At 38.4% G+C, this 25,398-nt stretch overlaps 1 protein-coding gene across 8 annotated transcripts in view; it reads left to right on the top strand.

Moving 5' to 3' along the window:
- The window catches only part of LDB1 (LIM domain binding 1), an 81,106-nt gene extending 56,761 nt beyond the window's left edge, over positions 1-24,345 (top strand). For 2 of the 8 annotated variants that reach the window (XM_014053953.2, XM_087725717.1), the window contains exons 3-11: positions 764-808; positions 6,214-6,289; positions 7,347-7,449; positions 8,312-8,484; positions 10,119-10,253; positions 10,528-10,611; positions 13,300-13,423; positions 13,830-13,978; positions 15,065-18,389. In XM_014053953.2, coding sequence (XP_013909428.1) covers positions 764-808; positions 6,214-6,289; positions 7,347-7,449; positions 8,312-8,484; positions 10,119-10,253; positions 10,528-10,611; positions 13,300-13,423; positions 13,830-13,978; positions 15,065-15,295 — 1,120 coding nt within the window. In that variant the 3' untranslated portion in view covers positions 15,296-18,389. Of the gene's footprint in view, positions 1-763; positions 809-6,213; positions 6,290-7,346; positions 7,450-8,311; positions 8,485-10,118; positions 10,254-10,527; positions 10,612-13,299; positions 13,424-13,829; positions 13,979-15,064; positions 18,390-24,014 lie in introns of those variants that run through there. The other 6 variants (XM_014053954.2, XM_087725719.1, XM_087725720.1 and 3 more) reach the window with 6 other exon arrangements.
- The last annotated feature ends 1,053 nt before the right edge of the window (positions 24,346-25,398 follow it).

The raw sequence follows: 25,398 nt of genomic DNA on the forward strand, positions 1-25,398 counted from the left end.
AGATTCGTAAGGCTTGGATAACCAGTTTCTCTTGGCTCAGTCTTCTAAGGAAGAGTTGCAATTTCCCTTTGGTATGGTCTCATTACATTCACAGCAAGTATTGATGAATGAAATGAAAAAATGTCCTCCCTTCTGAAGACGTTATCAAGCTGTGGTATATTTTTAAACAAAACAGGAACTGTTTATCTGATTGTTTCCTTTTTTTCACTGATTTTTAAGGGTTTTTATTTCTTTTTAAAAGATGCCAAAATACAAGAAAAAGCACAAAGAAGTATTCTCCATAGATGTTCACTAAGATACAGCACTGTTAAATGACTTCAAATATTCCAAGACAAACTTTCTTTAATTATACTTTTTACTGTACATCAATGATTCTCCATTCGTGTGAACTTTGTTGCAATACTTTTGGTTGTGAACTTTGCCAGTAACAAATAGTCAAACTGACCTCTAATTGGGGTTGTAGCTTAAACAGTCTTCATCCAGCCTGATGTACACGTGTTTGAGTACTGTGAGAACTAGCTACAGCACTCAGTGTGTTACAAGTTATGATGATCATAATAATACCCCATAATAATGCTTCAATAACTTTGAAGTCACTGGAGGAGTCTAAGCTAAGAAATTAAATCTGAAGTGGGAGGTGGACATTGGTAAAGTGTTTTCCCTCCCCCTTTTCCAAAGTTATTTGTCTGGGATATACTCTGCTTTGTAATGAAATGATTTGATAAGGTTTTGATTAATCTTGTATGGGCTTATTTCTTTGCAGACCAACTCCTATGTATCCACCAACATACCTGGAACCAGGGATTGGGTAAGATACTATATAAAGTCTGTGTGTATCCTTGTTTAACTTAAAGCCCTCCAAATGTGTTGGTCCTGCTGGAAGGGGGAGATAAAATTGAAAACACTTATTATAATACTAACCTGAGTACAGCTAAATCATAATATTTCAAGTGTGGTTAAAATGATTTCTTGATTATTATTTTCTTATTTATAAGAAGTTAATACAACTCTATTTATGTATTGCTTTTTAATTAATAATTTTTAAAAAAAGCAAAACACAAGAGAATAATGGTGGAAAAACATATTGTCAAAAAAAGTGCTTTAACAAAAGGGAAAGAAATATGATAAAGGAAACATAATGTGATATGGTGTTGCAACAATAAACAGTACACTAGTCCAGTGTTTTTCAACCACTGTGCCGCGGCACACTAGTGTGCCGTGACATAGTGTAAGGTGTGCCGTGGGAAAAACACCTGCCTATAGTCAATATAGGCACAGAGTTAAATTTTTTTAACATTTTCTAATGGTGGTGTGCCTCGTGATTTTTTTCATGAAAAAAGTGTGCCTTTGCACAAAAAAGGTTGAAAAACACTGCACTAGTCTAATGCAAATATTCAAATATGTATACATTTCATTTGAACAATTATGTTATTCTGCACTGTATTCTGTATGAATGACATTGGGCTATCCCTGATAGATAACACCTCTTAACACAAAATATGTTAAAAATTCATCTTCATTTATTAGATGAAGTTAATATACCCACTTCCATCCAATTTTTTATATCACCGTCTTTCTCCAATTTTTAAAGTTGGGTTATTCCAAAAACTCAATTTGCCAGGCTATTAAAATTCCATAACTTTCTAACTCATGTAATTTCTTCCAGTTGTAAATGTAAGTCAATTGCCAAGTGCCTGAAATGAAGTCATATAACTGTGGGATAGTGCAGCACTCATAACTTCTAGAACAGATCATAAGTAACTTTTCAAGCTCGTGGTAACCTCAAATGGTCATTAAGCAAACTGTCCTAAGTCAAAGACTACCTGTAATTTTCTGCATTTTCTATAAAGATGTTCTCAGAATTATAGAACCCCAGAAAAATTGTTTACAAATTTTCTAAAACAATTTATTTTCTGATAGATAGATAGATAGATAGATAGATAGATAGATAGATAGATAGATAGATAGATAGATAGATAGATACTTAATCAGTATAGAAGAATTTAGAATTTCCCATTCTTGAGACAATGAAGTAATCAGGTCTTATTAATATTTTAAAACGTCAGCCTTTTCTATGTTGTAGTAGCGATTTGCACTTGTGAGATAATGCACTTGTGTACAGAGCCCTGTTTAGAAGTTCCTAGAGCCTATAAACATGTTTAGTGAGAGCCCTGTATAGCTTCTGCTGTACTGCCTTAGTTCATTTAAAAATCTTAGATAATTCTCTCTTAGCAGCCCTGTTTAGCATTGTTCAAAGTTATGATGCTGTTGAAAAAGTAACTTTACAACTTGTCCTTGCAGTATGACTGTTGCTGTAGCAACTTTATGATCATGTGATTGAGATCCGGGCACTTCACAACCAGTAAATATTTGTGACACTCATGGTGTCCTGTAGTCATATGAGTCAATGAAGAGTCATTGACTCATATGACTTGCAGAGTCAATGAAACCAATGAAGAAGCCAGCAATAAAATTGCAAATTACAATCAAATGATGTCTCGCTTAACTACTATGGGTGATTCGCTTAATAACCACAGCAGTAATGTGGTTATAAGTCCATTCTGGTCACATGATGTCCTGCTTAATGATTGTTGCTTAGCATCAGAATTGCCAGTCCCAGTTGTAGTTGTTCAATGAGAACTGCCTGTAGTCATCCTTTTTAACTCTACTGGAACAATATAAAGTTATTTTTGACCTGTGTCATGGATTTCTAGCCTGCAGCCATATGGTGTCATTTTATAAGGGGCAATTCTGTGAGAATAAACTTCCTCTTCTGGGTGGACATAAGTTATGCTATTTTTCCTCAGTAGACTATAGGAGATGTATACAGTAAGTTCATTGCAATTATTTCTCATGTTGGGTGAATCTCTCATTCAGAGCAAGCTCTAAGGGCACCAAACTTTAAAGTTACTGAAGTTTCATCAGTGTTTCATTATGTCCCACGGTTGGGTGATTCCTTTGCCTCTTCCAAGAGACAGGCAAAACCTCACTACCCACATTTTTGTTGGGGACCAAGGAAACTTCCCATTAAGGGCTCAAAGGTTTCTAAAAGTGCTGCTCCAAGCATTGAGGGGGGAAAGTGGGATAAAGGCTTGCTCTCTAATTCTGGGTTTGGTGGCATCAAATTCTGCAAAATGAACTTCTCTCAATCTGTCAATCTGCTGATCTTTTTTAATCAGACCATTATGCTTCCAGAGCATCCTCTGATCTCTCTTTCTACTTTGTTACTCAATGCAGAAGTTGACCTCCTTTGGTTAGAAGACTTCTGTTTCTATAGTAGTACAATTACACATCTCTTGGCCTTGAGATTTAGTGGTTTTCTCAGACAGTAGAGGACCTGATATACAAATTGGTCCAAAATACTACTGTTTCATCAGTCCTTATTCTGATGCTTCTGTCTTATTGACAGGACTCCTGGTCTAAGCTAGCCAGTACTCGCTTTCTTATCTAGTTCCAATTTTTTCAAACATAAGCAATTTGTTTTGCCAAGCAGAAACCGAACACTCTTACTACAGTTGTTTCTCTAGTCAAGATCATGGTTATCTCTTCTTACTTTGCATTATCATGCCAGCTTCTGTTCCATTAGTCACTCATTGGAGACTAAAGTTAAAACTAAAGACCATCCATTTGATGGAAAATTGTCTATTCAGCAATAATCCTGGATAGGGTCCAAAATGTTCCATGTAGCAACCTGCAAGCTGTCTATACTCTATAGCAACCATTTTTCATTTCTGTTCATTATCTTTTATGGTTCTACTCTTGTTTTGTCCAAACATAATTTGGTTAAGTAGTAATAAGTACTAGGTAATAGGTAGTCTATGATCAGGTAGTCTTGTCAGCTACTGGAACTGTCAATTTCACTATTTTTCAAATAATATGAGTTCTGTAACTGTTAATATGTGTTTTTCAATACTGAGCTTTTGTCCAATTCAACACCAAACTGCCCTCCTGATTCCAGAACAACTGGAATGGATGTAGAAATAGAGTAACAGAGTTAGAAGGGACCTTGGAGGTCTTCTAGTCCAGCCCCCTGCTTAGGCAGGAAACCTTACACCACTTCAGACAAATAGTGTCAGAAGTTTCCTGCAAAAATAAGCAGTTGGAAATACTTCTCCAAAGGAAAATATTTCCACACTCATGTCAAAATATTTTACATTACTAAGAAGGATAGTGGAATTAGACTGCTTGTTTGAGGTATTCTGTTTTAGAAAATTTACACAAAGTGAAACGTGACCTGTTTTTATAGACTCCGCGATGCTTATTTTCATGTTTTTGTAGTGTACTTACTATTGTTTTAATTTACTACCATTTTGTAGTAAATGAAATCTGTGTGTAAAATAATATTCTATCGTTTATGGCCTTGAAAACATTTTCTAAGTTGATGGAATGCTTTTTTTTAATCTGCAAGTCATTAGTCCATTCTCTTAAGTAGATGGCTGTTACATACTCATGTGCAAAGTTATCCTGCCGAGTGTTTCTCCTTTTCATCCTCTTGGTCTTCAGATCAGTTATGAAAAAGGTTTCCTTCTTCCCTCATAGCTTATTCCATTTACAGGGACAATGATTATGTTGTCAGAGAAATTGCCTTGATAACATTACCCTGGCTCTGAATGTTTCAAGCATATATGCATAAGATCCTTTCTTTAGCAAAAAGAGCCCACATTATTCCTCAGCTCTTCACATGGCAGCTTGCATTCTTCACATGACAACCAACTTCCGATGTTTTGTTCTGCAACCTACATAAGTGCTCCCTGGAGCTGTGGTAACTCCATTAAATTTCCCTGATTATGAATGTAGGAAAACTCTTGTTCCCCATTCCACCCTGGAATGTGGCTGTTTTCTTTTGACTGTAGCTATGGCATCAGCTTATCGGGCTAAAAAATTGCACCCTACAAAGAAACTCCCTTCTTTTTCATAGGGTTGAATATTGCCTAGATCAGTGATGGCGAAACTTTTTGGCATTGAGTGTCTAAACCAGAACGTGTGCATGTGAATTCGTGTGCCCACCAGAGCGCCGGAAACCTGCGCTGGTCAGCTGGTCTTTGGGTTTCCAGTATTCCGGCGCATGTGAAGACCAACTGGGCGGTGCAAATGCACGTACTGGAAACCAGAAGAGCAGCTGGCAATGGTACACATGCCCACAGAGAGGACTCTGCATGCCATCTCTGGCACGGGTGCCATAGGTTCGCCATCACAGGCCTAGATATTTCCTGCTGCCAAAACAGTTTCTGTTTTTCACTTTGACATAATTGTGTCTCCTTTCCCCCCTCTAACATCACTGGAAACATTACTCCATTCATTGGATGTCTGTTACACTTTTGTCTTTTACCTGGACTTTATGGCACCCTTCTGCCAGCTCAATACTTACTTTTGGCCTTCTAAGGGCTTTCTAAAAGTTTGTAGGCTTTCTGCTCAAATGGGTGGTCATAACCATCAAGGGTTACTTTGAGCTGCAGTGCTTTTTCTCAGCAGCAAGACCAGAAGCCTTCCTCTGAGACAGGAAAGCTGGGTATGATTTGCCATTAATATATGTCTCAGAGCTTTGCTGGGCAGTCTCAATCTTCACACCCTTATTACAGAGTGGACTTTTGCTTCTAAAAGTCTTTATAGAGCTCTCCTCTGCTCATCTTAGTGGGCCAAACCATACTCCTAGTAAGAAGCTTGCTAATCAGCAATCTTTCTGAATCCCGAGAATCATGATGAAGAAGAATGTGCACATATTTGTGATTGCATTTCTTTGATTGGCCAACTATTTATTCACCCAGTGTGTCCTTTTACCTCGTTAACTCTGTGGTGATTTGGCTATTTCTTTATCCCACTGTATTACTGTTAGGAACTGAAGGGGTTCAGTGTAGTCCCTCTAAATGTTTCTATAAGCTCTTGAAGGTTCTTTGAAGGTGCACAACCTAAGTGAGTGAATTTATAGATGACCACTGAAATAACTGCTCTTATAGTAAAGTAACTAGTTTACTTGCTGTTCCATCTGCCTAATAATATATTTTTAATATTTTTCAGCAGAGCTACACATAAGAGCCACTTAAAAGTTGTATTTAATTTTTTAAGTTCAAATAAGATTAAAACAATTATTTCACAAAAATATGGTTTGAGATTACAATAGCATCTATGTCTCCCCAAATAATAAAACATTTTGCACACTCAGGTTTCTTGGATAAATGGCTTTTTTGTTAGGTAATTGCTATGGTTGTTTGACAGGAGACACACACCATATGGAAACCAGACTGACTACAGAATATTTGAACTCAATAAGCGGCTGCAAAACTGGACAGAGGTATGTTACTGTGGCTTCTGGATGACTGAATTAGAAGAAAGGGAGAAGCTTTGGAGGGATACAGTACATGTAGCTGTCACGATTACACAAGAGAGGAAAGGACTGTGCCTATTAATCAGTCCTTGGTTTTTATTTAACTTTTGAGAACTGATTCTACTTATTTTAATTTTTTTCTGTATCATTTGCCACTAATAGATTTCTCAAAAAAGTTTTTAATTTAAAATTACATTAATAATTAAAACAATAAGTAAAAATAATGAGCATGTATGTTAAATGTTTTATAAAAACACATTAGAAAAATATAAAATAAACTCGGCAAGATAATTGAGAAAACAATAGTAGAAACAATGTGAAGCAATAAATACATTTAAAATGACAGCGAAACTAAGAATGAGTAAGAGTCCTGGGAGAATAAAAATATTTTTGCCTATCACTGAAGAGGCAAATGAGGATGGCATCATGCATATCTCACTGGAAGAAGACATTTCAAAGCTTAAGGATCACCATTGGAAAGAACCCCTCCCAATTAATTACTTGATGTACCTCAGTGAGAAAGCATTTGGAGCAGACCCCCCCCCCCCCAGATATCATTTAAAGGTACTGGTAAGAAAATATGGAAAGAAGCCTCTTTCACATGGTGTTATTCCAAACAGCAAAACCCTTCATAAGATCAAACCTACACTTCAACTTGAAATTGGAAGCAGATTGGAAACCAGCTTTGGGTGTTTATATTACCAAATTCCAGTCAGTACTCATGTCTCAACATTTTGTATTAATTGAAATGTCTAAATAGCCTCCGAGGGTATTGCAGTAATCTAACTGAATCCAATAGCATAAGTAGAGGATCAAACTAAGTTGATAAAAAATAATTTTTGCCACAGTGGTCACTTGCTCCTGAAGCAACAAGGATAGATCCAGAAGTACCCTAAACTCTGAATTTAATAATTTATGTGGAATGCTCCCCTATTTGGAACGGGTTGAATTCCACCCACTTGAACAGATATGCCATTCATTAATAGCACCTCTGTCTTGCATTCCCTCTTCTCTGTGCTTACAGGAATGTGACAATCTGTGGTGGGATGCCTTCACCACTGAGTTTTTTGAGGATGATGCTATGTTAACAATCACCTTCTGTCTGGAAGATGGACCAAAGAGATACAGTGAGTCACTCTTACATAAAAATTATGTATCATTAATCACAATACTGCTGGAAATCTACTTTATATAAGGCTTTACATTTTTTTCCTTTGCTCTCCACTTCTAAAAATCAATATCTGATAAGATTTTCCTTTGGCATTTCTTCCAAAATGTTAGAAGTGGCATTAAAAGGATGCTTAGGGTGTTTGGAAAAACCATTAAATATATAAGCAAATGGATATTGTTTTTATTTCAGAATATTAAACTTTGAATAATATATTACTAAGACATTGACAGATTTCTGGACTTAGGAGTCATGCATGTGTTGACTTCTTCCACTTGTCATGTTCTAGAAAGTAGATGGATAATTTTAAAATGGAAAAATAAGTTATATCTGTTTAGAACAACTTAAAGCTGTTGTGTTACTGTGAAAGGAGCATAGTTGAATAGTAGATTACATGTGTTGTGTGCGGATGTCTCAAGTTTAGTCCTGACATCAATACTGTAGTTAGGGCTAGGAAAAACCCTATCTGAAATCCTTGAAAGATGCTACAAGATGATGACACTATATAGATCCAGAAGCACTGTTGAAAATAAAGTTCTTTTCAGGATAGTTCTGTGCTATTGCCCATACTTTTAAAATTAGAGGTATCTAAAAGAAATATAATTGAGATGGGTAGTGACCTTGGCAGCATCAAGGAATGATCAACAAAAACATTATTGCTTCTGAGCTGTACGTTCAGGACTTGGGTCTTGGCCTGTTATCAGTTCCATTCATTGTTTATAATCTCCAAAAAATGCTTTTGCCAATGCTAGTTATGAATGTACACTACAAAGAATGACAAGTAATTTGATTTTTATCAACCTTTTCTTCCTGATGTCTAGCAATCGGCCGTACCCTAATTCCTCGCTACTTCCGCAGTATCTTTGAGGGGGGCGCTACTGAGCTGTATTACGTTCTGAAGCACCCAAAGGAATCCTTCCATAACAACTTTGTTTCACTTGATTGTGATCAATGTACTATGGTCACTCAGCATGGCAAGCCCATGTTCACCCAGGTGAGAGTGCAGTGGTGTTTCCCCAGCCCCAGGGCTTACCAAGAGGCAGTTGTGTATAATTACAGTCTTCAGCATTCTTCACATATTCTTGCAAAGAGATCCTCTGCTTGGAAAGAGTTGGTAGCTACAAATAGAATTAGAAAAAAACATATGTCATAGTGTATTTTTAAATATATTTTTATTCTAAAACAATTAATAAAAATGCAATTGCATATAGCACATGTTTAAATTTAATTTAAATTCATAACTATTTAGAAATGGGATAGGCAGGTATAGCAATTTTTTTAAAGAAGTAGAAAAATAGGGACTGGAAATTACATTTTAAAACCAAGTGCTGCAAAACAAGGAATGAATGGATTTATATTCTTTGCAGAGAGCTAACAACCAGATGACTCCAAATAATATAACTCCTTCTGTTCTCCACCATTCAGTTAGAACTAAAGAAGCTCTTGCATGAGAAGCGAAATGTTTTCAAGGAAAAAAGCACGAAAAACCTAGTTGCCTTTTGGAAAAGCACCTTTGAGACAACCAACCTCTGCCTAATATTCGCTGAGGCAAAGCAAATTTTGTTTGCTTTGCAAACCATTGTTACGTTAACCTCATTTTAAGAGAACAGGAAATTAATTTCATATCAATTAGTGAAATTGTCTATTGATTAATGAGAAAAGGACATTCAAGCTCATTATAATATAATTATGGGCTCATTATATCTGCCCATCCCACCACATTCAGCAAAGTGGGCTTGGTGAGGTTATTTCATATGGCAGCAGGCCTTTTCTATTATCAGTTTTTATTGACAGACCAGAAATTTCTTATTTGTAAAATTTCTAAAAGGGCAAAATTAAATTTTGTTATTCATTTATTTGACCCAGATTCAATTGCTCTTTAATGGTTAAAGATTTTGGAGGATTTCTAAGGCTTCTAAACCAATAATCCTCCTTTATAGAAAGCTGAAGAAAGTTAAAATTAATGTTAGTTATTTATATAACCTTTGAAATGATTTATTCATTCATTAAATGTATTTATATATCTGCCTATCTCACAATCAAGTGATCCTGGAGCATACAACAAAATTAAAAACAAAATCAATATTAATAGTCCTAATAATATGTCTGCAAATATAAAAAGCCACAGAGCTAAAACAGAATAAAAAAGAGATGCAGTCGTCATCTCAATATTTCACCGGTCCCTAGTGCTTCCCAGGCTTGTTGACCCAACTTAAACCTGAGAAACCTCAAGCTAAAAAGCAGGAGGCCAGATTTACTTTGGAAAGGATTCTTTCTTTCTGCCAGATAATAATTCTTTTAGGAACATAGTCTGAAATTATAATGGCTTCTATATCTCATGTTTTAATCTTAGATACCAAAGAATGAGAAATCAGGAAATAATCTAACAAGGCTGCCTGCTGGGAAAGACTAATAGAATGTCAGATATTCACTAAATGAATTTCAGATGTGGTCTAATAAAATAGTATGACGGGGGATATAATTTGAGTAGTGGGATGTTATAATCTAAAAAGCGATCCAGAATTTGATTCTATTATATGGATCATAGACTTTATATACAAGCGTTCAAATAATTACTTAGAGAATACTCCCTTGACTCTCATAGCCCTTTGCATTCTCCTTGTCCAGGTATCTGTGGAGGGCCGCCTCTACTTGGAATTCATGTTTGATGACATGATGAGAATAAAGACATGGCACTTCAGTGTCCGGCAGCATCGGGAACTTATTCCCCGTAGCATCCTTGCTATGCATGTAAGTTCAGAGGTTAGTAATAGCCTCTGTTTAGACTGGGTTTAAATATTTCTGAGAGTGAGTCTTGACAAGTTGTTTCGCTTGCTTTGTGCCTGTTCAAGGGGTGAGAGTTTTTCTGCTCCACCATTATTTTTTGAAAATTTCAAGCTTCAATTTCTATGTTGGTGTCCAAATGTATCGTTTTAAAATATTAACCTTCCAGTGCTCCAATGTATGTTTTATGTGTTGAGGCAACATTTTTTTGTTTAGCTATTTTATTTCTGCTTCTAACATTCTCTCTCTCCAGGCTCAAGATCCCCAGATGTTGGACCAGTTGTCCAAAAATATTACTCGATGTGGACTTTCAAACTCCACACTCAACTACCTCCGAGTAAGTACTTTTCTTCAGCACCTATGAAATTAAGAAAGGCATTCCTTGGTATTTCCTCATTCAGACAGTAACAGAATTAAAAATGCCATTTGGACAATAATGTTTTTCTATACTTTACACTGTTTTAAAAGCTATTATAAGGGTTTTGTTTTGGTTGACTGTTTTGTTTGTGAGAATATACATGCTTCTATGCTTTAGATGATTATTGGCAGATTATATTTATGTATGTATGTATAAAACACAATCATATTCTCACAAGTTACATTTAAGAGTAGTGGCAATATTGAAAGCTATTAGGCACTTTTTCTATATTACTATGATAGAATAAAGGGGTGCATAAATTCACTAGCGATGTATAGAAAACAGAAAATATGCTTTGCTTCAAATCTGAAAAAACAAATTATGTTCTGGAAGTTCTACCAAACCATTTTGGATGAACCATGACCGGTGAAAACAAAGTCTGCAGGAATCTCAGAGTGGTTGTACGGGGCAAGTAGAGTAAAGCTGGCATACACAAAATCAGAGAATCAGAGGGTCTGAAATGACTTTGGAGGCCTTGCAGTTCAGCTACCTACCCAGAGCAGGAATCCTCAAATCATCCCAGTCCAACTTTCTTTGAAAATCTCAGTAATGGAGCACCAGTGATTCTCGGACACTAGTTGTGATGGGATGTGGGAAAGACCCTGGGAACTCAAGCAAAGAGACTGTTGCCAAGAGACTGGTCAGATAAGAGACAGTCTAGCCTGCAGCTGGATAGTGGGCAGGGAAAGAGGCTCAAAAGAGAGACACCCTAGTTTCTTGAGGAAGGACATGAGGGGAAGAAAAGATTCATCTGTCCCATATGTGGGAAAGCCTGTCCCTGAACTGTTTTCCACAATCCTACCCACACTAGGAGGAAGAAAGCATACAGGGAAAGTACATCTCATAGGTTTTGCAAATCCAGATTTGACTAAACATATGTAGCATGAAAGTCAGTTTGCTGCATTATTTCTAGTAAAAGCTTCACAGGTGTTCCAGGCAAAACATTTTTTAATATTTGATTTTGTTAGCAACCAAGAAAAGCCTGTGAATTCTAAGGGTAATTGAAGCTCATGTATAGAAACTGTTATCCAGCTTGATCCCAACTAATAAGAAATAGCCAAGATTGAAGTTAGAGAGCAACCATAAGTCTCTCCTTAGCCTTGAAAGCCAGTTGGGTGACTTTAGGGCCAGTCACTCTCAGCCCAACCCACTTACAGGGTTATTGCTGTGGGGCAAAAAGGAGGAGGAAATCGTACTGGATATGTTCACCACCTTGTAAAAATAATAAAGACAGGTTAGAAATAAATACATGTAAGTCTGCCTATCTAATCTAATTTAATATAATTTATGTACTGCCCATCTCACATAAATGATTCTGGGTACTATATCCTTTTAAAACATACAGCCATAAAAGAGAAACATAGGCAAAAGCAAAGTTAAAAACAGAAGCAGAACAAAAAAACATATTAAAAGATAGAGGAACGCTCTCAAGCAACCAACCATATCCAGGGTTGTGTGCCACTTTTAGATTCTCATGCCAATTGATGCTCTTAATGCTCTTCTGGAGCATATAAGAGTAGGCACCCTCTTGAGGCAAGATACTCCATATGGCAAGGTCAATGACAGGGAAGGCTTTCTTCCTGGATCCTGCCAATCAAATGTTTTAATCAGTGGTGTCTGTAACTAAACCTCCTGTCTAACTGGGTGCTGTCCCATGCCATGAACGGCTTTAGAGGGAATAATCAGCATCTTGAATTATACCCAGAAGCAAACAGGCATTCTATGCAGCTCAAATAATAGACACATCACATGCACAACCCTAGGGATGCCCAAAACTGCCCACACCACCGCATTCTGTGCCAGCTGCAGCTCACAGATACTCTTCAAGGGCAGCCTCATGTAGAGCACATTGTGGTAGTCTATATGGAAGATGAGTACAGCATAAGGAACTTAAAGAAGAGCTGCTCAATTCAGGAAGGGGCATAACTAGTTTACAACACAAAGTCTACTAAAGGTCCTCCTAGCCATGGTTGCCCACCTACTCCTCAGGCAGATTCATTAGTCCAGCAGAACCTTCAAATCACACAGGTGTTTGGTCTGGGGCAATGCAACCCCATCCAGGAACAAGGATGTCAAGTAGTAAAATGTAGATGACACCCCCCCCCCCCCCCAGTCTTACCAGGGTTTAATTGAAGCCAGTTGTTCCCATCCAGACCTCCAAAATCTCCAGGCACTGCGAAAGGGCATCCACAGCATCATACTGTACAATTGGGCACCATCTGCATACTGATGATAGTACAGTCCACGGTGACAATCACCCATGGCTTTGAGTAGATATTAAAAAGGAGCAGAGAGAGCACTGAGTCCCGCAACACCCCAGGTGTTGTGAGCTGAACCTCTCGCTCTTGTCCAACACTGATTGGCATTGGCCTCAGAGAAAGGTGAATGTTCTTTATTTTTAAACAATATTTTTATTGTTCTTTATTGATGTACTTCTTTATTGTATGTCCCAGGTATCAGGCAGGAAGAAATTGTTTTGTCAGAATTTCTGTGTCCATGTCTGGCCAGGTTCAGATCAATCTCTAGAAATCTATCTATGGCTCCAGGAGGATTCCATCTGGGATTGTCCTCTACTACAGAATTTCTCTCTCCTCTTCTTCCTATCAGCTGTGCGTGATCTTAGAACCAATGCAGGAGTTGATGTCTCGACACAAGACCTACAGTCTCAGTCCTCGGGATTGCCTCAAGACGTGCTTATTCCAGAAGTGGCAACGTATGGTGGCGCCACCTGGTGAGACTTTTGAGCGGTAGGAAAGAATATCCTGTGAACTGACCAATGAATCAGATGTATTTCCTACCAAGCCCAGCTGAGGGCAGCAGGGCATTGGCTTCCTGCAGCTGGAATGCCTCAGCGCTTTGATGAGTGCTATCCTGTGCTAAAACCCTATCTCTGAAACTGTAGGAAAATGCATAAAAATGAAGGTGGAAATTAGTGTGGAAGTACAGATATGCTATAATATTTGAATCAGACGGTGTATAAATTTATGAATAAATAGTGGGAAATATTCATTTATTCAGGTGTTGCTTGGAACATGCAAATTTACAATTTGACTATGTTGAAACAATTGGAAATATTAGAATATTTTTTCTAAAGGCAAGATATCTCACCAAATTTTATTTCACAAACACCTTCACAGCTGAACCTGCACGTCAGCAGCCTAGTAAGCGCCGGAAAAGGAAGATGTCTGGAGGTAGCACCATGAGTTCCGGCGGAGGCAATACCAACAATAGCAACAGCAAAAAGAAGAGCCCAGCCAGCACCTTTGCCCTCTCCAGTCAGGTACCTGTAAGCATCCCCTTTTCATTTTTTCTTTTCCTTTTAACCTGAGAATTCCTTGGCCTGGGGCCATGTTTCATGCAGCCGAAGCACTTCCCCAAAGGATGGGTGATGCTTCCTACAACAAACCTGGTTAGAATTCAGGCTTCTGGGACTCCTCCAAGCCAGATTCAGGGAAACAGCCTAAGGGTTAAGGCAGAGGCATTCAAACTTGGCAACTTTAAGACTTGTGGACTTCAACTCCCAAAATTCACCAGCCAGCATAGCTGGCTAGAGAATTCTGGGAGTTGAAGTCCACAAGTCTTAAAAGTTGCCAAGTTTGGGGACTCTTGAGTTAAGGAATAAGATCACGTCTGAGCATGTAAGCCAGCCAGAATTGATCTCTCAAAGTCCTTTTATCCAGAAATCCATTCCCAATTTTCCCTTAGATGTTCTTTTTCAGCAACCTGGTTTAAGAAAGGGAAAGCAGCTTAGTTGTTGCTGTTAAATGAATGTCAGGAATCCTTGCTAATCTACTGTAGATGTCCCAGAGATATTTATCTTGACTATGCCCATCCTGTCTTACAACGTAAAAAGGATTAATGTAATCTCTTAATGTAGCTGTTCATTTGAAGGCTGTGTGTAGACCCTGTTAGGGCCAGAGTCTCATTTTTTTGTGTGTGAGTAGGAAGATATTCAGATGCTATAGGTTACAATAGGTCTTGAACCATTCAGGTGAGAATTGAGAGGAGACCTTGATTCTCCAATATCCCAGAGCATCCATTGATTTATCAGATGCTGACTATGCCCAGATACAATAGAAACAACTTTGTTTAGAGTCCAGAAAGGGACGTTGTTCAAAGGGGAAATTGAAACCTTCCCAAATAAAGTGCCTTCTAGATGTTCTGTGCCACTCCTAGTTGTGGAGTCTCCACATCTGGAAGGTGCCAGATTAGGGAAGGGTGAGTAAAGGCTGAGGCTAATTTTGATTCCTCATTCTAGGAGGGTAAGGGGAGAGATCCTTGCTGTTGTGACAGCTGACTCCCTTGAACATTGTGGTATGGGTCAGGGCAGTCTCCACCTCGATTATGTTTCGGGACCCTCTTCCCTCCTCAGGATGTGATGGTGGTGGGCGAGCCAACCCTGATGGGTGGGGAGTTTGGCGACGAAGATGAGCGCCTTATCACTCGACTGGAGAACACACAGTTTGACGCTGCCAATGGCATTGATGATGAGGACAGCTTCAACAACTCTCCCGCATTGGGCGCCAACAGTCCCTGGAACAGCAAGCCCCCTTCCAGTCAGGAGAGCAAGTCTGAGAATCCAACGTCGCAAGCATCACAATAAAGCCCCCAAAACAGTGCCCAGCCGGGCCTATACTTGACTTGGCTGGTACCCCACGGACTGAGTCGAAACCATTCTACCTGGACACTTGTGAAGAAGAGTGGCTGGCCAACAAGTTATCAAGGCCTATGAGCACTGCAGCGCCTGCCTGCCTACAGTTAACCTGGCCACGATTCCCTGCTGTCTGCACTCTTGGCTGTCCCCTTTAGGGCAGAATTGGAACAGTGGGCTTTTAGTCCCAACAGAATTTTAATTCCTTCTCCTTCCCTGTCCATGCATCCAGCGCCCTGGATACCACAAGCAACACTATTAGGGTGTGGTATTCATAGCAGTCCCTTAGAGCCTCAAAGCTTTGGTGGATCAGCATGAAGTACCTTGGGAGGCCACAGGACTGAGTACTTAAGGTGGGCAGGAAAAATCTGGTCTGAGGCCCCTTTTATCATTCAGTTTTCTACAAGGGGCATCAAGAAGGTTCCATTTTAGCCGGAGAGTCTTGTGGACAATGTCATGACTCACATTGGGGCAGCTATGATTTTTGTGGGTTGAATTTTAAGCAGTTCATCTTGACTGTCTTAAGAGATGGCAGAGCAGTAATTCTCTTTTGCCTGAAGATCCCAGAAAGCCAATATGGCAGGAGATTATGTGGGCTTTTAAATTTTCTGGAATGCATTAGAAAAATATTCTGCAGTTACCCGGAAGGGCACTTGCCCTTTTGGTTCCATCTTTAGGCATGGGCTGTTTTGCCCCGACCTGCTCTTAAAGGAAATTGCAGTCCTCATACATACCCTGCCCTCAGTATTTTGGGCTTTTTTAAAGAAATAAAATAAAATTGTAAGTTTTAAAAAAAATCTGCCCTCCCTCCCTATTTCCCCCAATCCTGATTTTTGTACAGGCTTGTCTACTAATTGGGAGTCTTAGTTTTTGTATACAGTTCTGAGAGCTTCAAACCAAGGAGAGACTTTGCAAACTTCCTTTATACACTCCTTTGAGGACAGCATGGCTGCCCCCACTCCCTCCCCTCGTGTAATTTGTGTGTGCTGCTGTTCCTGCTCCACCCTCTTCTACCATATCCCTCCCCTTTTCAAATTTGTGTACCTCGTGCTTGTATATTTCTGCGCTGTATGCTGTGTGTATGATGCTGTTCTTTCACTGTGTTCTCACTAAGGCTGCCGCTCCCATTACCGTTGGTAGTGGGGGAGGAGTTGATTGTGATGGGTGTCCTTCTTGGGAGGCAGGAGAGTTCAGAGGGTACTGTCACCAATTTACAGCAGTGCAGAACCACAGGAATGGGGCTGTGGCATCCGGGGAAACAATATACCCATGTTTTGCAAAGAGAATATACAGTTGTTTCTTCTCTTTATGGAACGGCCTCTAGGAAACCATTGCCCAGCCAGACACATCCATTTTTATTTGAAATACTGGTACTAAACCCTGAAGGAAACAAACACACCTACTTTCCTTTCTACCTTCCAATGTTCTTCCTTAAAGCCTAGGTTAATCCTGTACGTCTTGCTTTATTATGTCACAGAGGCCTCAAAGTTGCGAGTGAGGCAAAGTTTTCCACTTTTGAGAAGAGTGCAAAATACCTTTAAGATATTTCGGCCACCTCATGGCCTAGACCACGGGTGTCAAACTTGATGTGACGTATCGGGATGTTTTTTGCCTTTGTGAAGCTGTGGTGGGCATGGCCTGCGCGCGACGCATCCTGCCCACGGGCCGCCAGTCGGACACCCCTGGCCTAGACTGATTGTGAGGGTGATTGCAAAGGCTGCACTGTCATGGCACAATACTCTCCTAACTTACTTAGGATATTTCTTCAAGAGGATTTCTATGTGCAAAAATTGTTTTTCCTCTTTGCAACATTATCGTCATCAGTTTGCCTAGAGCTGCTAGTTTTGACCATGATTTGTCTAGTGCTGTGAGAAGAGTTTCCTTTCAAGTCATGCTCTGGAATCCTAGATATTCTCTATTCTGATAGAGCCCAGTTGGATGAACCTGAGATATATTCATGGCAGTTTGGTCACTTTTGTATTACTGGGCCCAACTCCTCCCGGCAGGTAATTATAGCAGCTAGTAGTGTAATTTACAAGGGATTGGGATTTTTTTTTTCTGTATCAGTTTCCTATTTCAAATAAGAGTATCATGTTTTCTACTGCTGTGGCTCAGCATGTGATGGCGTGTTCTCTGTCAGCTCTCTCCACTTGTCCCTTTCCACTTCCCTGGGGCACTGTAAAGCTTTTTTTTTTTTTTTTTGCATAGTTTGTGCCATTTATGGTCATGTATGGTACCAATAAAACAACTTTTCGGTTTGGTGCTCTCCTTCCAGTGTCATTTCTAATGTGGATCTTGAGAAAGGAGATCTGTTTGAACATGCAGGTTCCAGCCATCAGAATTCTATGATTTAGACTGAGGTAAACAGCTGTTAAGACGGGATTCAAAGGCTGACACTTGTTCTCTGCTGCCAGCATCTCCCAGTTTTAAATTGTGGTCCTTGTTTTCCGGTTCCCTTTCATTTCTAAATAACTCTGTGTGCTGAGCACACCTAAAGGTAACGTAAAAGTTTCTGGAGCTGAAGAACAAGTGTTCTTGTGTGGAAAGGGGAAAGAAGTATCACAGAGAAGCCTGAGCCATGCCCTTCCTACATTTGCAGGCAGCCAGGCAGTTTGCAGTCCAAATACGGTTGCATTGTCAACTGTTTGATTAACAGAAAACAGGGCAAACAAATTTGATAGAAATCATGAATGTCTTGGAAAATGAGCTGGTTTTTGGTAGTTGGAACATTTTATCTCCAACAATGGAGTCCCTTTATTACTAATTCAATCTACAATCGCCCATATCACATTGGGTAAGGGGTGGGGAGAAAAGATAGCCATGTACCTAGTATTGGCAATGCATGAAAAGAAATAGAATGATGCCTGAAATATTTCTGCCTCACTAGCCAAGGGAACTTTAGCATTATATTAGCCTGCATCTTCCCTTCCTCCATTTTGTAAGATGTTAATACCTGTGTCTTTCAAAACTATTGTAATCTTATGCCATATTTCATTCTTGGAATCAAACTTTGCAACATTAAAGAGACACAAGGCTTTGGCTACTCTTTTGCTTCTCTCCATGTAAATTTTTTAAATGCGGGAAATATATTTTAGGAAGCAATTAACAGCTTCTGTGTATAGACTTTTTACTACTTAAGCCCAATTCCTGAACCCATCATAAACTGTTAGACAGCAAAGGAACAAATCTGCTTCCGGGAACTTGACACATTTCATTTTAAACATTTAACTGATATCTAAGTCACATCCCAATAATTTTCCTACCAGAATGATTCTTGTGGAAAGAGAAAAATGTATCTCTACTATCCTGGTATGAGTTGGACTCTTGGCTTTCTATTGTCTAGCTTCTGGTCCCATTAGTAGAAATGGTAGGTTTAGCTGAGGAGGCAAGGAGACTCAAAAATACTTTTATTTTTGTTATTAATTAAACTTGAATAATATAACAATAAGATTGATAACAGGGGTTAAAAAGGAATGCAAAGTAAGTTTTAAAATGCCAGTTCAATTGTTCCTAGTAAGGTCTTGATGGACAACATTTGATAATATTATAAGACAGTGCATCACTCTGATAATAGGTTTATGATGTAGTTTGCACTAAGATTGGCAATAAAGAAGGACATGGGTTACTGTATAGAGGATACCACAATATTTCTAATAAAAGCATTTTATTTTTCTCAAAAGACAGAGGAACAGGATCAGTCATTAAACCAACAGAGCTGAAAGAGTTTGGTTAAGAAGGTTTAGGCAGAATCAAGCCTTATAGAATCAAGTCTTGCTCATGTTTTAAAGCAATATCAAAAATAGAGATTAGTCTGGAAAGTTACAACCAAAACAAAAAACAAACCTCAGAAGAAAAGAAGACCAACTCACTTCCATATTGAAGTAAATTTGCCTCTGAAGTTATCAGCAGCTAAGTTTGACTAGGAGACTTAACTCTTTAAAGGATGTCTTTTGAAGCCAATGCATTGCTCAAGGCTCCCATTCCATCCTACAAAGCCCACAAATGCCCACAGGGATGTGTGTTTGTGAGTCTAAAAAAATTCAGTCCCTCCTATATATATATTTTGGTCTGTACCATGTATGAATCCACTCAACTAGTCTTAAGTACAGAGACATGGAAGACAGCCTTGCATTGTGAAGTAAATCAGGTACTGTATATGATTTTTTAAAAAAAATTTCATTATGGTATGTTGGTGACACATAAACTTGATATCATGGGTTTTAAGGAGAAACATTTTAATTGTGGACCATTTACATCACTAATAAACTATATGCTTATAATCTGTTTTATTACTGTGTGGACAGAAACATCCTTTAAAATAACATTGAATTTTATTCCATTATGCATTATATCAAACAAAAAATTACTTTGCTGTAATTAACTCATTGGTTTTTGTCCTAACTGCTGAAACAATTTTGAACGTTTTTGCCCAATCTTTTCTAGTAACTCTAGATACTACTGTAAGAAAACAATTATGTTTCTTTACAATGTACTGCAAGCCAAACATACCAGGATCTCCAACTGTTAATCTTTTTATTTCCAGGCTTTATCTTGGTGTCTTTCTTCCGAATATAACTCTAGTTTGTTGGTATCATCCTGAAATATGCCCCAAACTAGATTTCTATTAATCTTAAAATTATATTTTGCTGATGAAGGGTAGGATTGTAATCACTCTCCAAATGTATCATCCTGTTGGTTCCTGTTCAGCTTTTGACCCACCATTTATTGGTATGTATTTTCTTCCCATGTCAGCCAAAAGTTGCTGCTAAAATGGCTTCCTGTCCTGGGATAGCTTAATGAACACTGACAAATTAAATAAATAACAATCGGGATGTATTTTGAGTCATATATGTGTGGAAGGAATGACTTAGAAACGAGCATTTGTTGATCGTCTGCTGCATAATACAGAAGTGACAAATTTGTCACTTTCCTGTGACTATTACCAAGAAAAAAAAATGTATCAACACTCCTATTCTGTTAGTGCAGACAGCTGGAGAATTATTTTAACAAGTTGATAAACTTAAATTATGTTATAAAATCTCTTTTTCTGCATTTAAGAGTTCCAGAATATATGTATAATGAGGAGGAATAGAATGTGTTTTGTGTATATTATGTAATATATTTCAATGCAATACTAGAAAAAGTCACAGCATCAAGGAATGGCTCCCAAAGACAGAATAAATTCCACATCAAAGCCAGAACACTGTGGCCCTACCCACCTTCCATTTGCTGATTGTAAATTTGCTTCCTACTTCTGTTCTCATGCATGGCTAATCTCTACAAAGGTGTTCCTGTCAGCTGCACCCATTGTAAAAATAATCAGTTTCCTGTAGAATAAGAACTTGCCCAAGAATTCTAAATCTAAAAATAGAAAAATGGCACTTGCTTTTTCTTTTTTAAAAGCATTGTACTCATATGCAGGGTTACAGTTTGTTTTACAAATTGTGAATAACTCTTGAGTTTTGGTTGAGATAAGATAGTGAAGGTTGTATAGCTACAATTAGTCATATCTACTTAAGAGGCTTTTAAAGGTTTTGGCAAAGATTAAAAACAGATCTCCACACCCATACAATAAATGAGTTCACACATGTGCAAAGTGGGAAATCCAAGTGCTTCACTTTACCTCTTGAGGGGGTGGGGGGATGGTGAAACAAAATTGGCAGAGCCAGAGATGTCAGATGTCTAGTTTTTAAATTACAGCATCAAAGAACTTAACACTGTGCGTGTGTGTATCCCTGTCTATCTCACCTTACACTGGTAGGATATCATACTGATTTTTAGCAACTGTAGTTAGAAGTAACTGTCCATGGCAAAAATGGGAATGGGGGAGCCACAGGTTACCCACCCCTATTCTAAGATATAATTTAGCTTAATATGAACCACTCATTGTGATTTATTCCACAGAACACAGGATTCTTTCAAGGAACAGCATTAACATGCAGTCATCCAGCAATTGAGTCATCAGGAAAGTATGACTGGCATAAATTATTCTGCCCAGACTGCCAATCCCTGTTTATGTCTTCCTAGTAAAATTTCTGAGTGGTGCTGTCCTTTTGGCTTGTAAGGTCATTTATGGATTCTCCAGCTTTGTTCCATTTCATGATGAGCATCACTTAGTCGGAATAACAACAATCCATGTGGTGGGATGGGGTTGGATGACCAGGCAGGGTTCCTAGGGTGGATGTTTAGCCCACCTTGTAAGCTACCCAAGTCACTGGTCACAGGTCAGGTGGTGCTGCGTACCTAAGATCTGTAACTCAACCTATTTCTGAGAAATGACCTACCAGTCTTCTAAATCTGCTAAATTTAGGTTCAAAATTATGGCTGGAGGAGGAATGTGCAGAAGGAAGCAATAAATAAGTGCTGGCAGTCAGTGACTGTAGACAGCAGCACTTTCAAACCCAGTTAGAGAGGGAACAGAGAAACAGTCTTTAGTTGAAAGACACAATCATTTCTATGGAACCTAGATAGCAGAAGGTATTAATGGAAATAATAAGCAAGAGCTGGTCTTTCCCACCTCCTTTGACCTCCCATCCTTAGGGATAGCTCTGGTCTGTCCCACTTTTCTATGACTCTGATCCCAGTAGAAGAATGTGATAGATCTGATCTTAGGAGCCAGGCATATGGTACAGCTGGACTTTAAATTAAAGGGATAGTACTTTAGACTGCATCAGGAAAGCTACTTCTGAAAACTCACCAAGAAAACTGCAGGGACTTGTCCAGGCAGTCACCAGGAGTCAACATTGATTCAAAGACACAAAAAGAAAAACAAATCACAGCCAATACAGAACCCAACATATGTCTATTTTCTTACTTCTTCATTTTTTATTTCTTTGAGCTAGTCTCTCTCTTGTAATTTTTGGATCTGATGTTAGAAGATCTTCACTCTGTCTTTAGTGCAAGTAGGAGGTGACACCCATTTTGTGATTCTTTCAAAACCAATCAAATATTGGAAAGAAATTTTGCAAAGTGTTCACCATGTTCTTTGTTCATCTGCAAGATAACACTCTGAATCTTGCACAGAATACAAGATATATATTCAGTTTAAAAGGGGAACTGGCAAAAGAAAGATAGATTGTGTTAGAACTTGAGCCAAATTGGGCCAGGGATTCTGGAAGTAAAAAAAAAAAAAGCAGCTGGGCAATGCCTCAACACCTATTCTTCCATTTGATGCCTTCTCCCTTCTCCTTTCTAATAAAGTGAAAACAGAGTTGAGCATATAACTCCTACATTGTATGATAATGATATGCACATATATGGAGTTGCAACATTTTATTAAAAATAAAAATGTTTACTGGTGAAGAGATTTGGAAGGAACTCCAGAAGCCACGAGCTAAGGTGCTTTTCCTAGTTTGTGTGTGTGTGTGTGTTTTAATTGCCTTGAGATCTTTGGATGGGCAGCAGCATTTTTAGTGGGAGGGTGAGCAGTGTAAATCATAATAGTTTACATTTGGTAAATCCTATCACAATATCTGATGATATTTCTTAACTGCCAATTTACTAGCAAGATTACAGTATTTTCCTCTGCTAAAATACCATGGAGTCCAAATGAAACAGAATCCTCAGCAGAATTTGAGGTGAGTCTGGCCAACAGTATGGTCTCAAGTGGACAGTGAATCTTGTGATTCTTGTGGAGTGGCAGTGAAACTGAAAGCTTTGGGCACATACATATCATTTCCTATACACCTAGGTTCCAGTAGCTTTTCTGAAATTAGCCTTTTTTATGTTGCTATAAAGGACACGCCCATTATTTTTAACATGGTTTCCATAACAGGCCTTTCTTTGTGTTGTGTTTTCTATTATAAACCTGGGTATCTTTTGTCCTTGTTTCTGATGTTCCACAAAACTAGAGGAAGGAATAATACCTGGTGGAAGAGAGGCAATATGCTGATCTGTGTGACCCTTTTCAATTGCAGGAACTGTTTGCTTTGTAAATTTGCATTTACTGGCTCTGACCACTAAGTCAACAAATGTTTCTTCACGTCAGACATTGCCACCTCTTTTGTCAACAAAGAAAACTGGTCTTTACATGTCCCATGTTGCCAAAGCACCTATGTTGATCATCAAATAACATTTTAAAACAATTTTTCCTGAAATAAAATATTTCGGATTTATCAGAAGTGCTCGGTACATTATTAGAATAGCTTGAAAACTGTGGATTTTTAAAATTACTTCTCCTTGAGGACAAATTAAAACTAATCTCTATATTTGTACAAGCTTCAAGAGATTTCAGAGATTCTCGTTGCCACTACTATCCCCACTATCTACTACCTGATAGGCTGTCTTCCTTTCCACACAATTGCCTCAGCTTGCCTCATTTCCACAATATACTTCAGAAAGGACCAAAATCACTTTATCATTGGTGTTGTTAAAGAAATTCTTGCTGATCTCATGAAAGTAGAACCGACATTAAAAAAAAAACCCCTAATCTATCTATCTAAAAGTTTCTGTTGCTATATTACCATTTTAAATTTAAATATTAATCATTTCAGAAATTACCGTTTTTTTTTCTCATTAAGAAAGGGTGTATAGAATATAGTAGGTTACTGTTGTTTCAGTAAAGCATGTGTTTCGAGGGCAGAGAGCAAACTACTGTATGAAAGCAAAGCTGCAATCTTTCTTCAGTAATCTGTTAAATTTCATTATTTGAATTTTGTTTTGTTTTGCAAAGTGATTTTTTTTCCAGAAGCATGAGCTGATTTCAAAGAGAATGCCCCTCTCAAAGGACAAAAGGAGTCGCGCAACTGCTTCACTCTACCCCAAGGCACTCTTAGCAGAGCGAACAAGGACATTTCTGTCAGAAGTGCTTATTCTCCAGACTCTACCAGGACAATTTAGCATCTGGAAATGGGTTATACAGGACCCCCTCGATGCTGTGGAACAGGATGGTCTAGTGGTCTAGTTCCTCTCACAGGAAGAGAGACTAAATAAAGCAATTTGTCCTGGGTTAGATAACGTAAGAAAGGAGGGGTGTAGTTATAATCTCACCAATTCTTGTTCATATTAAAAATAAATGCATTAACACATTTCCTCAAATTATAATTTTTTCATATTTAATATAATTGCCACACCCATGCTTTTTATTTCAAATTTCTGACTTGTATATCTGTGAATCAGTGGTGGGATTCAAATAATTTAACAACCGGTTCTGTGCCCTAATGATTTCTTCCAACAACCAGTTCACCAGACTGCTCAGAACGTTAACAACCGGTTCTCCTGAAGTGGTGCGAACTGGCTGAATCCCATCACTGCTGTGAATTATGAAAACTTACTAAATTCTTTTGACAAAAATAAAAATCACCGGTCCTTTAGTAAAGCTCAGAGGAAACCTGACTTTAGCACCGCATATTCATCCTGTGTCACCTTCAGAGTTAACAAATATAACAGAGTCAGAGCTCAATTGAACAAAAGCTTCAAGCGCTGCTTCCACTATATCCATTCACTGCTTTATGACCAAATATTTTGTTCCTTAAACTCACTTCTCTTTTAGGGTCTCATTAGTCCACCCAACCATGACTTCCTTAGTCTTTCCCTGCTTCTCAAACCAGTCACTCTTCATGTCCTTGACTTACAATAGTTTGAAGTTACAATGGCACATGAAAAAAGTGACTTATGACTATTTTTCACACAGCTGTTGCAGCATTCCCATTGTCACATGATCAGAATTCAGATACTTGCCAACTGTCTCATGACTGACATGACGGTAGCAGTATCCAAGGGTCATGTGATCACCTTTTGCAACCTTCTGATAAGGTCAATGGGGAAACCAGATTCACTTAACCAAACCATGTTACTAACTTAACGAATGCAGTGATTCACTTAAGAATCTGGCAAGAAAAGTCGTAAAATGGGGCAAAATATACTTAACAACTGCCTTGCTTAGCAAAGGAAATTTTGGGTTATATTGTGGTCGTAAATTGAGGTCTACCTGTATATGATTTATGATTTGATCTTCATTCATTCTCTCTGTTTGTACAAACCAGCTCAATATAAGCCTTTTGTATTCATCCTTTATAGTATTTAGTCCATATTCACATAGCAACCATTTGCTTTTC

The sequence above is a fragment of the Thamnophis sirtalis genome, unplaced genomic scaffold, assembly GCF_051295495.1.
Source record: "Thamnophis sirtalis isolate CommonGarterSnake01/CBP01778 unplaced genomic scaffold, rThaSir2_p1.2 scaffold_11, whole genome shotgun sequence".
Classification (NCBI taxonomy): Eukaryota; Metazoa; Chordata; class Lepidosauria; order Squamata; family Natricidae; genus Thamnophis; species Thamnophis sirtalis.